This window comes from Symphalangus syndactylus, chromosome 9 (genome assembly GCF_028878055.3).
Source record: "Symphalangus syndactylus isolate Jambi chromosome 9, NHGRI_mSymSyn1-v2.1_pri, whole genome shotgun sequence".
In the NCBI taxonomy this organism is placed as follows: Eukaryota; Metazoa; Chordata; class Mammalia; order Primates; family Hylobatidae; genus Symphalangus; species Symphalangus syndactylus.
This window is the reverse complement of record NC_072431.2, coordinates 36,227,948-36,240,343: the sequence shown is the minus strand read 5'-3', so window position 1 is coordinate 36,240,343 and position 12,396 is coordinate 36,227,948. Positions and strand designations below refer to the sequence as shown.

General features: G+C 35.5%; 1 protein-coding gene across 5 annotated transcripts in view; it reads right to left on the bottom strand.

Annotated features, from left to right (window-relative positions):
• LOC129489412 (sodium channel protein type 3 subunit alpha-like) overlaps positions 1-12,396 on the bottom strand; it is a 114,836-nt gene that overhangs the window by 20,700 nt on the left and 81,740 nt on the right. For all 5 annotated transcript variants that reach the window (XM_063609440.1, XM_063609441.1, XM_063609442.1 and 2 more), the window contains 3 exons: positions 7,848-7,968; positions 6,205-6,359; positions 5,272-5,445 (listed from right to left, as the gene is read on the bottom strand). In XM_063609440.1, coding sequence (XP_063465510.1) covers positions 5,272-5,445; positions 6,205-6,359; positions 7,848-7,968 — 450 coding nt within the window. The remainder of the gene's footprint in view (positions 1-5,271; positions 5,446-6,204; positions 6,360-7,847; positions 7,969-12,396) is intronic.

Below are 12,396 nucleotides of genomic sequence, written 5' to 3'. Positions count from 1 at the left end.
CTGCATATTAGCAAGGCACCGTCTCATTGCCTTCATTCACCACCACTTATACGCAGTCACCTTCGGTGTCATGTGGGAACTCTTTGACTAGTTCAGCACAATATGCCAAATAGATCTGTGCCCTATTGTAAAATATGGATCAAAGAACCCAGTGTTGGGTAAAGGTAGGTCTACCACCTACTAGCTGTATGACATTTCTAAACCTGTGAAATAGAGATAACATCTGTAGCAAAATAGAAATAATAATACGAAAAATCAAAAGCTTGTTAAAAAGATTAATAAATACTTTGTAAGTAAAAGAGACATTTATAATGAGGTTTGTAATGCAGGGGTTAGAAACACAGTCATTAGAGCCAGACTACTTGGGTACCAAATCCAGCTTGGCCACTTATTAGCCCTGTTAACATGGGAAAGTAATTTAACCTCTCTTTGTCTTAGCTTCCCTACCTGCAAATCGAGAATAGTTGTTTCTAACTCATAGAATTTTGAAGATTAGATGAATTAACACATGTAAAATGCTTTCGGTGGCACCTGTACACAGTGTGCATTAAATCAGGGTAGTAATTTTCACTATTATTATGTAAGGCTCATAATTAGTGTCATTCCCACAATAAGTGCTACAAAGTACTAGGCATAATATCTTGCTACTACTATTACTACTAATAACAGTCTAGCTCCATTATTGAGGACGCCAATATGTCAATAATAAATGTCAAGAACTAAGGCAGGAAATATTAGATCCTAGGGGTTGCTGGCAAATGGAAATACATATTAGGATCAGAAAGTGTCCCTATGGTGCTTTTGTTCACCTCAACAGAGCGGCTGATGGGATTCTAAGGAGCCTGTGATTAAGCAGGAAAAGAATTCCAAAGCCATAATATCAAGCATCTCCTTTTAACCTGTGCTGTTAGTGAAAATCACCTGTGGGCAATAAATACTTCATGATGGTTGAATCTTTTACTAGAGTTTGTTTTTCACACATTAGCATGTTAGGATGTTTTAGAATCAAACGAAGTTTTTATGAGAGATGCTCAGATGCATTTTCTCAGAGACGACTGCAAAAATTGATAAGGACCTCAAGAAATCTGATGTTTTCAATACATTTTAAATATTAATTAAATTATGTATTTAGTTCATTGTGTGGTCAATAGCAGCATCTATAGTATAGTTTGTGTAGTTATAGAATGGTATAGTAAGGCATATTTTGTTTTTTTAAATGAACATAGTATCTTTTTGACCTTCAGCTGAGAAGAAAAGAATTGTACAGAATCTGAAAAAGTGGTCCTTCTAGTGCAGTATTCTGGAAGACAGAGGCATGAGTTAAGTTGCCCTTGATTCCATCCTGAAGTATCATACTTGCTGTCTCCATTTCTTCATCTTCATTATTTTCTCTCATCCACAACACCAATGACCTTCATTTTGCCAAATCCAAATGTCAATTTTGTATACCAATATTGCTTGATTTTTGACTTTTTTTCACTGTAGCCTTTGATAAAATTGATCACCTCTCCTTTGGAAAAACCCAACTATCTTTTCTGGGTTTCTATGACACCATGCATATTTTGTTTTCCTTTTAATTACTACTTATCAGTCTAATTTACTGGCTGGTTCTCCTTTGCCCAACTTCTAAATGTTACAGTGTCCCCAGAGTTTGGTTCTGGGTTGCCTTGTTTATTTGCACTCTCTGCCTAGGTGAGCTAAAACAGGTTTGTAGCTTCAAATGCCATATACATCTTGATGATCCTTAAATTTATATACATAAGATTCTGGATTCTCTCCTGAGCTCTAGATCTATATAAAGTTCAGTACCTTGTTTTATAATGAATATATATCAAACGAATGCATTTCTCTCCCACTCATCATCTACCTACCCTGCCAAATCTTTTTTCTGATATTCCCCATCCAAGTTAATGGTTCTATCCTCTACCCATTTGTTCACGGTGAAAGAAAATCCATTTGTTGAATCCTCTCTTTTCTTCACTCCACATATCAAGCCCATCAGTAAGTCTCATCACCTTGGTCTAAAATCTCCACTTTCCTGCATTATTAAAACAACCTCTTAATTGATCTTTCTGCTTTTACTCTTTGCCTCCCCCTCTCCATAGCCAGATATGATCATTTTGTAACAGTAGGTCAGATCCCTGCTTATACTGCTGCTGGGGCTTCTCATGGTGATTATAACTAATATATGATAGATTACATAATATTAATATATACGATGTATAGTAAATTACAATAAAATACGAACTTCTTGCCATGGCCACTATGTACTTTTTGAGTTTGGTTTCTACCACTCTCACTCATGTTTCATCACATACAAGTACACCAGTTTCTTTTTGTCTCTTTAATCTCCTTGGCTCATTCCCACTTCAAGCCCTTCTGCTTCTTCTCCTCTCTTCTCCCAGGTCTTTGAATGACTGGCACCCTCCCCCATGCACCTCCTTAGACACCTTCCTGGACACTAGCTGACACACTGCTCCTGCCCTCCCTCTGCTTCCCCAAACACGCAGTAATTTACCAGCCTAGTACCCTCTTTTATTTCATAGCAGTGATCTGCCTTTATCTTATCTTTAGATTTTACTTGCTTACACGTTTCCTGTCTGTTCCTCTCCTCCAATAGAGTGTAAGCTTAACAAGGCTAGGTCTGTTTTGTTCATTTCTCCTTTGTCTTGAATGGCATATGATCCTTTATAAGGTACTCAAAAATATTTATTGAATAAATGAATGAATTTTAGGAAATTACAAGGATATCTCACTATAAATCTAATTTTACTTTTAGACAGAGAATTGAAGAGGTTACATTTTTTACACAGACCTATTTCTCAAGTATGTGAATGTAGTTTTCAAAAGATACATTTGAAAGGAAGTTTTTTTCGTGTTCTGTTTATTTTCTTGCTTCATTGATTGCTTCCTTTCTTTACCTTTCTGTGACTGTTTAATTTTGTTACAGTGATATACCCTATGAACTTTAAACTCTTTAAGTCCATTTTACTTGTACTTTCAAACACTGTTTTAACCTTATATTTACTTTAGCTTAGTGAATCCCCAGTACTCTGAGGGCAAGCTGTTATCTGAGGTTGCATTAATTCATGTATTTAACCCCTGCTTTGGGAAAATTAAGAAAATAGACCCATTTAAGATACAGTAACTTGCCCAAAGGAGGAGGCTTTCAGTACCCAGTTCCAATCTGCTAATTTTGACTCACTAAAAGCAAAGTAATTTTGGGGCACCATTCGTTTGTCATTCATTGAAACGTTACTCAATAGATGTCTAAATGTCTATGTTAGGTGTGCAAGGATAAAAACATGATGGAAAACTCCCAACCTCAAGAGATTTTTACATCATGATCATGTTTTCCATATAAGGGAAGTACATAGAAATACTCAAAGTACAATGCAGTAGTTCAGTAAATGTAAGTCAGAATTTTCTAGAAAACTTCTATCACATTTTAAAATAATCTTGCTGGGCACGGTGGCTCATGCCTGTAATCCCAGCACTTTGGGAGGCCAAGGTGGGTGGATCATCTAAGGTCGGGAGTTTGAGATGAGCCTGGCCAACATGGCGAAACCCCGTCTCTACTAAAAATACAAAAAATTAGCCAGGCATGGTGCGGGCACCTGTAATCCCAGCTACTCGGGAGGCTGAGGCAGGAGAATCACTTGAACCCCAGAGGCAGAGGTTGCAGTGAGCCAAGATCGCGCCATTGCACTCCAGCCTAGGCAACAAGAGCGAAACTCCATCTCAAAAAAAAAAAAAGATAATAATCTTCATACATGATAAAATCTTTTTGAACCGGAAAGGATCATTGAATGTATTTAGTGTTCCATCTTTCACAGAGAAGGTGGAGATTTTAAATGCTAAATCTCAAAGCCAGTCTGATACACACACACACACACACACACACACACACACACACACATTTGCCTATTACAAGTAATACATTTATAATGCATCAGTTAGGCAGAAAATCTGTGGGGGAAAGGAGCACTGAATTGAGAATTAGTAAATTTGGACACGTATCAACTTTATTATTAAGAAGCTGTGTTATCTCCAAAAAATATTTAAACTGAGGCTTTAGTTTCCTCATGTCTTGAATAAAGCCTAGATATTCCTTAAGGTCCACTCTAGCTGCAGAATGTGAAAATATTAAGTTTCCGTTTGTGGATAGCTTTTCAGAATTATGTTGAAATTCATCTCTATTATTATTAAAAGGCCAGCCAAGGAAATTGAAAGTCGTTTCTGGTCTATTAAAAGTGACTTGGCAGCAGATTTCTTATCAACTTAAAGGGTTAAACACATTTTGGTTATATAATTGTGAATATGTGTTTGTGGGAGGAAGAAGAGTAGAATTTGGATAGACCCAGACTCGTCAAAACTGAGAAAAAGAATGAATGCACACATATGGCAATCATTGATTTATATTGGCAAGTGTTAGGGCTAAAAATAAAGTGCTTTGTGATTGCTAGGAAATGGCTAGAGATAGTATTTGAAGCACCTTGTTTTGTCAGGAGGCTGTGAAGCCTTGTGCAACGGAATATCACAGACTACAAGGAATCAGAGGACCGTCATGTTGTCCCAGTGCCTCTCTGTCATTTGCAATAAAAAAACAGGCGCAAGTCAGATGGATTCCATAATTGGCAGTGTTCCTATGACTACTCACCCGAAGGTAATCAGATTCAGAACAGACCTACACCTAACTCTTTGCATGGTAAATATCTGATTAGCTATTGGGATCTAACTACTGATTTAAAAATGGAAATGCATTTTGTTGTGTCTGTGGGTATGTGGCTGTGGCTGAATGAACTCAGTACATGGGTTAACAGTATTTAGTCACACGTACTCTAGAAAGGGATTAAAGTGCAGTTTACACAATTTCTGACCTTCAGTCATTTTTGATTTTGCCTCTTGGAGATGTTTGTTTGTTTTTTTAAACTGAACTGTTAATAAGTTAAGTGCTTGCATCTGTCAATTAACATATTATTTAGCTATTACTTACCTTGAGGCACTTAACTTTCAGAAAAATAAAAGCTGTCTGTTTGTGGTAAAGAACAACTCTCTCTGTGTTTGCTCTTACCACTGCCCATGTTTTTAGGACCTCCTCTACTCTTTCCCATGAGATATTCCTCATTGTTGCATATGTTATAGTTTTGTTTAAATAACTGCATAATTATGTCATCATTAGTGAAAGTCAGTTTTAATAACAGAAATATATGAAATGTCAAACTTGCCTCTTTTAAAAACAATTTTATAAAAATCATTCAGGATACTTACATCAACGATCAAGAAATCTAGCCAGCACCAGGCATTAGTGAAATATGTTTGAAATCCATAAGCAACCCATTTGAGAAGCATTTCCAGAATGAATATATAGGTAAAGACTTTGTCAGCATATTCTAGCATGGTTTTGATAGTCTTTCGCTGTTCAATGTATATATCTTCAAAGGCCTGTGAATCAAAAATATTTTATTTTACTTAAATGGCTTGCTTCTTCTAAATATTTGAAAAAAATTGCTTGGCATAATAGTGAGTACAAAACAATAATTTGATTATTGATATTTCACATAAACATTGAACATCAGACAAAATCTAAAGACTTAAACTAAGTGTGAAAATGCTGGCAGGGAAATGTCATGCCTTTAGTGATTCAAAATGTGCTTTCTTTCCTACTTCTCACCCCTAAGTCTCTATCTCAATTACTGTTACAAAGACATGCTTTTAATGAAGTATTATGAACTCAGAAATAACTAGAAGTTCTGTTAATGAGGGAGAGCATTGGCCTATTCAAACATTACTTTCTACAATTTCCTGAATGATCTGGCTTATTTTGAGAGAATAAGTTGATTATGCATGAAAAAAAACCCTAAAATATGCTTTTAGTCCATAAATGTTAATACAATTATTAGGGAAAACTGGATAGTATTTGACTGGGAAAGTAACGTGGTTACAGAATGTCTCTGCAAACGGTTGTCTCAGTGAGGAAAACATCTGTGAGATAAACACCAGATGAGAAATTCCATCTGGCTGTTTCATGGTGCTGATTTGTTCTGAACTGAATTTTGCGTCGTTAAACCTTGGGTGCCAAGCTCTGCAAGACACAGATATGCCTTTTCTTTTGATTCTGAAGCTCAGTGTTTGCATCTGGTAATTTTGGAGAATAAACTATTTCACCAGAATCTGATTCTTGCCAATAAGCATTTCACTTACCAATGCACCACTACTGAGAAGGATCATGAACACAATGAAAGTCTCAAACCAGTTGTGCTCAACAATGCTGTAGCAGGTTTTCCGAAGATTCCACCAGATCTTCCCTTTGCCTTCTTCTGTACTTACTTGACAGAATGGAAACTTTTTAATACATCCTAAAAATCAAATATAGTCAATTAAAAAATATATTTTAATCTTAAATAAGAAAAAATAAACTTTCCTGCTCCTTCCCCACTCCACTTCCAGGTAATTATTTCATAGGGTAACCATCTCCTTCATTTCCTAGTTATTGTCAGCATCCCTCCTGTATAATGAATTATTCTCAGACTTATATACTCAGCCAGCTACTTAGAATTCAAGGAAATATTTCATCTAGATTTGCTTAAGTAACAATGGTTTCATTCTTCACCACCAGTCAGGATTATTTTGCCTCAAGGCCATTGATGAAAATAGTCTAGGTGCATCTCTCACATATGAGGCAAAACTACATGTTCGATTTGTTTATTCATATTTTGATGTGATCCTGGGTTTTTAATTCTTTTCATGCACACATGCACAGAAAATCTCGGTGTCTTCCCAGGCATCAGCCACTGTCAATTTTCCGAAGCTAATTTATTTTTCAGCCTCAGTGCTTTTCTTAGTCACACCTATGACTCAGCTCATCAGTCAGTATCTCTTTTCCCTTTGTCCTCCCCCTCCTAGCTTTCACATTATTTCTAACTCCCGTCCACTCTTCTGCTGTAAGTCTCTGAGCTACTACTCATCAGATTAAGTCCAATCACATTGAATAATAGATATTCATTGATTTGTGTGCAAGACACTGTGCTGCTTTCTGTGAGAACAGCTATTGCTTTCCCTGCCAAAGCCTCACAATACAGCTACATCTCAAAACAGCTGTAGCTAGAGCACATTAACCACATTGGAACTGTAAGGGAGGGAATGTAATTACTGTAGCATCTATAAATCAAATCACACATTGCCAAGGAGTTCTGAAGGGATTACAATATCAATGACATGACATTCTAGAATGCCATTTATCTCATAGGGTCAGCTTCCTCACATTATGGATAATGAGAAAAAAAAAAGACTTATCAGATCATTTTAATTGTCCAGGAATAGTCACTGCTGTAAGTATAATCCAGAAATCTAGAGAGATTAACTTTTTAAAAGACAAAAAAGGAAAATAAAGATAAACATGCCTTCACTATTTATTTTAAATATTTTTATTATTTAATTTAATTTATGTATTTTTTTTTAATTTTTTTTGAGACAGGGTCTTGCTCTGTTGCCCAGGCTGAAGTGCAGTGGCATAATCATGGCTCACTGCAGCCTCGACTCCCTGCAAAAGCTCTAAGATACAGCTGTGGCTGAGGTAGCAGCGACCACAGGCATGTACAACCATATCGAGCTAATTTAGTTTTTCTTTATTATTTTATTTTGTAGAGGCAAAGCCTTACTACATTTCCCAGGGTGGTCTCAAACTCCTGGGGTCAAGCAATCCTCCTACCTAGCCTCCCAAAATTTTGGGGTTACAGGCATAAGCCACCACACCTCGTTTCATAAATTTTTTTTTAAATGAGGCATATTCAGTCTCTGTAAAGAACAAAGGGAGATTGTATTTAATCACATTAGAGCTTGTTTACCTTCAGTAAAACAAGCTTCCGGTTTAAGGTCTTCTTCGGGTTCAGTTTCAGCTTGTTCACCTTCTCGGGGTAGAACAACATCAACTGTGCTTCCTTCAGATGAGCTGGTTGCATTTAATTTCTGGAAACAAAATCCCATTTCAAAGATGTGATTTTCCCCCTTTTATTTAATTAACTGGGAAATACTGTGTCATTGTGTGAAAAAAAAAAGGTAGTGATAGCATTTAACTCTATTAGTATTACTGATCATTATGTACTAATAATTTAACATAAATCAAGTCGTACTATTCAAAATAATGTGACTACTGACCTGAATCAGACAAAAAGTTTAGACAACATTCAATGTGGGTGGTCTGGAATGGATGGATTACACTGATTAACTTGTTTTATGATCTGCATTTGTATATGAATGCCATATGAATATAACTTAATACATTGAGGCCAAACCAAGAATAGTTGGATAAAGTGGTATGCTGACATCTAGTAATGATTACATTAATTAAAATACATCAAATCAAATTTTAATTTCCACCTCTTCAGATGGAAACTTTCAGAGGGCAAAGAATATTACCAGTTGTTTCTAAGTATTGTCCATGTTTCTATAATTTTAGAAAGAGCAGCACATTAACATTAGTCTCAGTCATTATATTTCAACTTTGTGCTCTATTTTTCTCTGGCTTACATAATTTTCTTCTTATTCTACTAGAAGAAAAATGATGGATCACTCTCTTTTTTTGAACTGCATAACTGAATTCAATACTTGTCAAAGAATTCTAAATGAAATGGAAATTTCTTCATAAATGGCATTGTCCAGAATCTCTATAGACTTTCATTAGGAGCACATTCTGAATTCAATGTGTGACCCGGCTGTGAACATTTCCTTTAACTAAATCATTGTGCCATGCCACATGGCTAGAAGAGCCACTGTAATATTACAAGAATAAATAATAAGTACTCTGAGATCACTTGGGAAGACAGGATTGTGCAATGTTTTATGAAAACAGATGCAAAGACATGACATACAGCACAACCTAGATAATGTAAAACTTTTAAGATGAAACAATAGTGCATGGACATGTTAATGATTTCAAAGCCCCCACTAACTTTGGTAGCTGAGTTATAGGGTCACTCTGCCAAAGCCTTCTGAAAGAGTTACTGTGTTATTTTTTAAAAGGCCATAAACACTGTTCATGTTGGGGAAATTTGGCTCAAAATTCCTGATTTAATGAAGACATAATGCAAATGTAGTTTAATATTTTACAATGTGAACTAATTAAAGGGTAGTATCCAGATGATACTTTCTGTGGTGTTACTTTAAAGGTGATATTAACCTGACGTTAGCCATGTCCAAATATATATATAATGAAAATTACTTTAAGTCAAAACACAATTTTTTAGTAGAGTACCTCCTAGGCTGGAGTATGGTAAATAGAGAAGCTAGGCCATCACTTTTGGCTGATAGTTCTTAGGGTCATGATAGCACAAGTTTTTTTTTTTTTTTTTTTTTTTTTTTTTTTACCATTAATTTCCTCTACATTATGGAGAGGTGGGAAATCCAAGACATCTTCTCCTCTCCTAGGATTTTTCTACTTCTTATAGCCAGGATATTTTTATTCATTTAAGAAAGACCTAGGAAAATTACTGCTGGGTAGAATTGTAGCAGCTTCTGGTGTAACTAAGAAAATACTGGATAATTGTTTGGTCTCAGCCACTAATTTTTCTTCTAATTTCACTGGTAGTTTATAGGTTAATTACTATGGCTTTTGATGAGTGACAGCAATAATATCCACTTTATAAGTAATAACAATAAGAAACCAAAGTATTTGAGGTCAGTTATAGAAAGTTTCATTTTTTTTTTTTTTCTCTTGGCTAATCCAAACTTAATAACTTCTGAGCCTCATCATAGTAAACCTCAACCTCCTGTATGAAGCCATTCTTTCTTGCATGATTTTCTTCATGCTAAATTTTATAGAGCATTTGATCTATTATGCTTGTTTCCTTTGACCAAATATTCTCCTAAATATATGTACATATTCACATACATCTATATATATACACACGTATACCAACTACATACATACACACACATATATATACCAAAAGATCCAGTATATCACCAAGTATAGAATAGACACTGAATAGTTATGTTGAGTTCATGAAGAGTGAATCGATGAATGTTTGAATATCTTTTAATGTCACTTCATAGAGAGAATTATAGTCTTTAGATAATTCTATCTCTCCATTTTGATATATAAGTCGAGTCTGGTCCTGAGAGAGTCTATCTAATTATATTAGAAAATGCATTTTCTTATTAAATAGGAATGATTTAATAAAAAATAATGTTAATAATAAAAAATTAATTATACATGTATACACACACAGGTACTTTTCCATCTGAAAACTTTAGAAAATATACTCACCCTTCATTTCCCATGTTACCACTGCTAATATAATTGTGAGATGTTTAATTTTTCACATTATAATTCTTCCATGTATTCTGCAGGTGTCTTATGTTTAATACAAATACATACATATTTAAAACAAATCCTTTACAGCACAAGTCTTGATAGCCACTAACCTGAATGACAGTGGAATCAATCGTTTACATATATGGACCTCTGGGTGTATTTTTTTGTTATTGGGAAGGTCATTAGATTACATATATTTGTGAATGTGGTTAACTTGTTTGGATATAAATAATCTCTATTCTAATAGCTCTGGAGGTTATGTATTTATACATCTTAAGGTAGAGAGGGACAGTGATCACAGTTCACCTCTCTCCTCCTGGCATTGAGGCACAACATATCTTTTGACAATGGACAAGGAAGAAACCCTGCCACCGTTCTACTATTGTCCAAGGAGTAGAACCCATTTCATGGAGAATTGCTTTACAGTTATTACAGAGATTTTCTGATTATAAAGATAATCTTTCAGGCTCTAGAAAGCCCTTCAAGGAATGCTCAGAGGGAATCTTGGCAAAGCTTTTGCAAGCTCCCAGGACCCTTATGAACCAAAGCTTAGAAGATGGTAGGTTAGTTTGCATTTCACTAAAAAGTGTTTTATGGGAGGCTTCCTTATCTATGAAGGTTGACATAAAGTCGGCTTTCCCAAGTTGAAGAATCTGCCTTAGTCATGATTTAATCTTTTTTTTTTCCCCCTTGGGATGGGGTCTCACTCTGTGGCCCAGACTGGAGTGCTGTGGCGTGATCATGGCTCACTGTATCCTCAACCTCCCAGATGCAATTGATTCTCCCATCCCAGCCTCCCAAGTAGCTGGGGCTATAGGTGCATGCCACCGTGCCTGGCTAATTTTTATTTGTATTTATTTATTTATTTATTGAGACGGAGTCTCGCTCTGTCACCCAGGCTGGAGTGCAGTGGTGCAATCTTTGGCTCACTGCAAGCTCCTCCTCCCAGGTTCACGCAATTCTCCTGCCTCAGCCTCTCTAGTAGCTGGGACTACAGGCGTCCGCCACCATGCCCGGCTAATTTTTTTGTATTTTTAGTAGGGACGGGGTTTCACCATGTTAGCCAGGATGGTCTTGATCTCCTGACTTCGTGATCCACCCGCCTCGGCCTCCCAAAGTGCTGGGATTACAGTCGTGAGCCACAGCGCCCGGCCGACCTGGCTGATTTTTAAATTTTTTGTAGAGATAGAGTTTTGCCATATTGCCCAGGCTGGTCTCAAACTCCTGGGCTCCAGTGATTCTTCCACCTTGGCCTCCCAAAGTACTGGGATTATAGGCGTGAACTACTGCACCTGGCCAATTTAATCTTCTTAGTCAGAAATGCTACTACAGTATTTTTTAATGCCCTAAGTCACATATTTATCATAGGAAAGTACCTATGTTTTAATTCTATGAAGTTATGAAAATATTTTATCAATTACATAAAATTTCCAAAGTTATGCATTTACTTACATTTATAAATTAAATTGTGAATCACCTTCTTATTAAATTACATCAGCTTACAAATTATGATCTACTACCTGATATGCTTTAGTCACTGGATACATAAAGAACTTTACTGCTGTATTTTTTAAATCACTAATTTACACGCTGAAAAACTATATAAGCATTTTAAATTGTATACATTTATATAATACATATCTATATTATATACATAATTCTATACACAGATATAATCTAAATCATCTAAACATTTTCTAATTAAGTTCAACACTTTGGCATTCACATTCTAGTCAAGGGTGGTTTGTGATACAACTTCTTATAGCCATAACCAAAATGACCTTCAAATTTATTTAAAAGCATATAACTGATTTAAAAGCAAGTGACCAATAAATATAAAGAATAACTTACTTTCTTTATATTGCCATAGCTGTGATACTACAGTGATACAAAAAAAGCAAAGAAACCTGAAATTAAATTTACCATATTAAGGAACTCGATGACTATACTAAATAACTAAATTCATACTTGTTCTGAAGTAGTTAGAAAAATATAATTGGGAATATAGGCATAATAATAGAAAGCTTCCATATAAAACCACATAGTACAAGTTCAAACTTGTTTTCTTGTACTATTTTCTC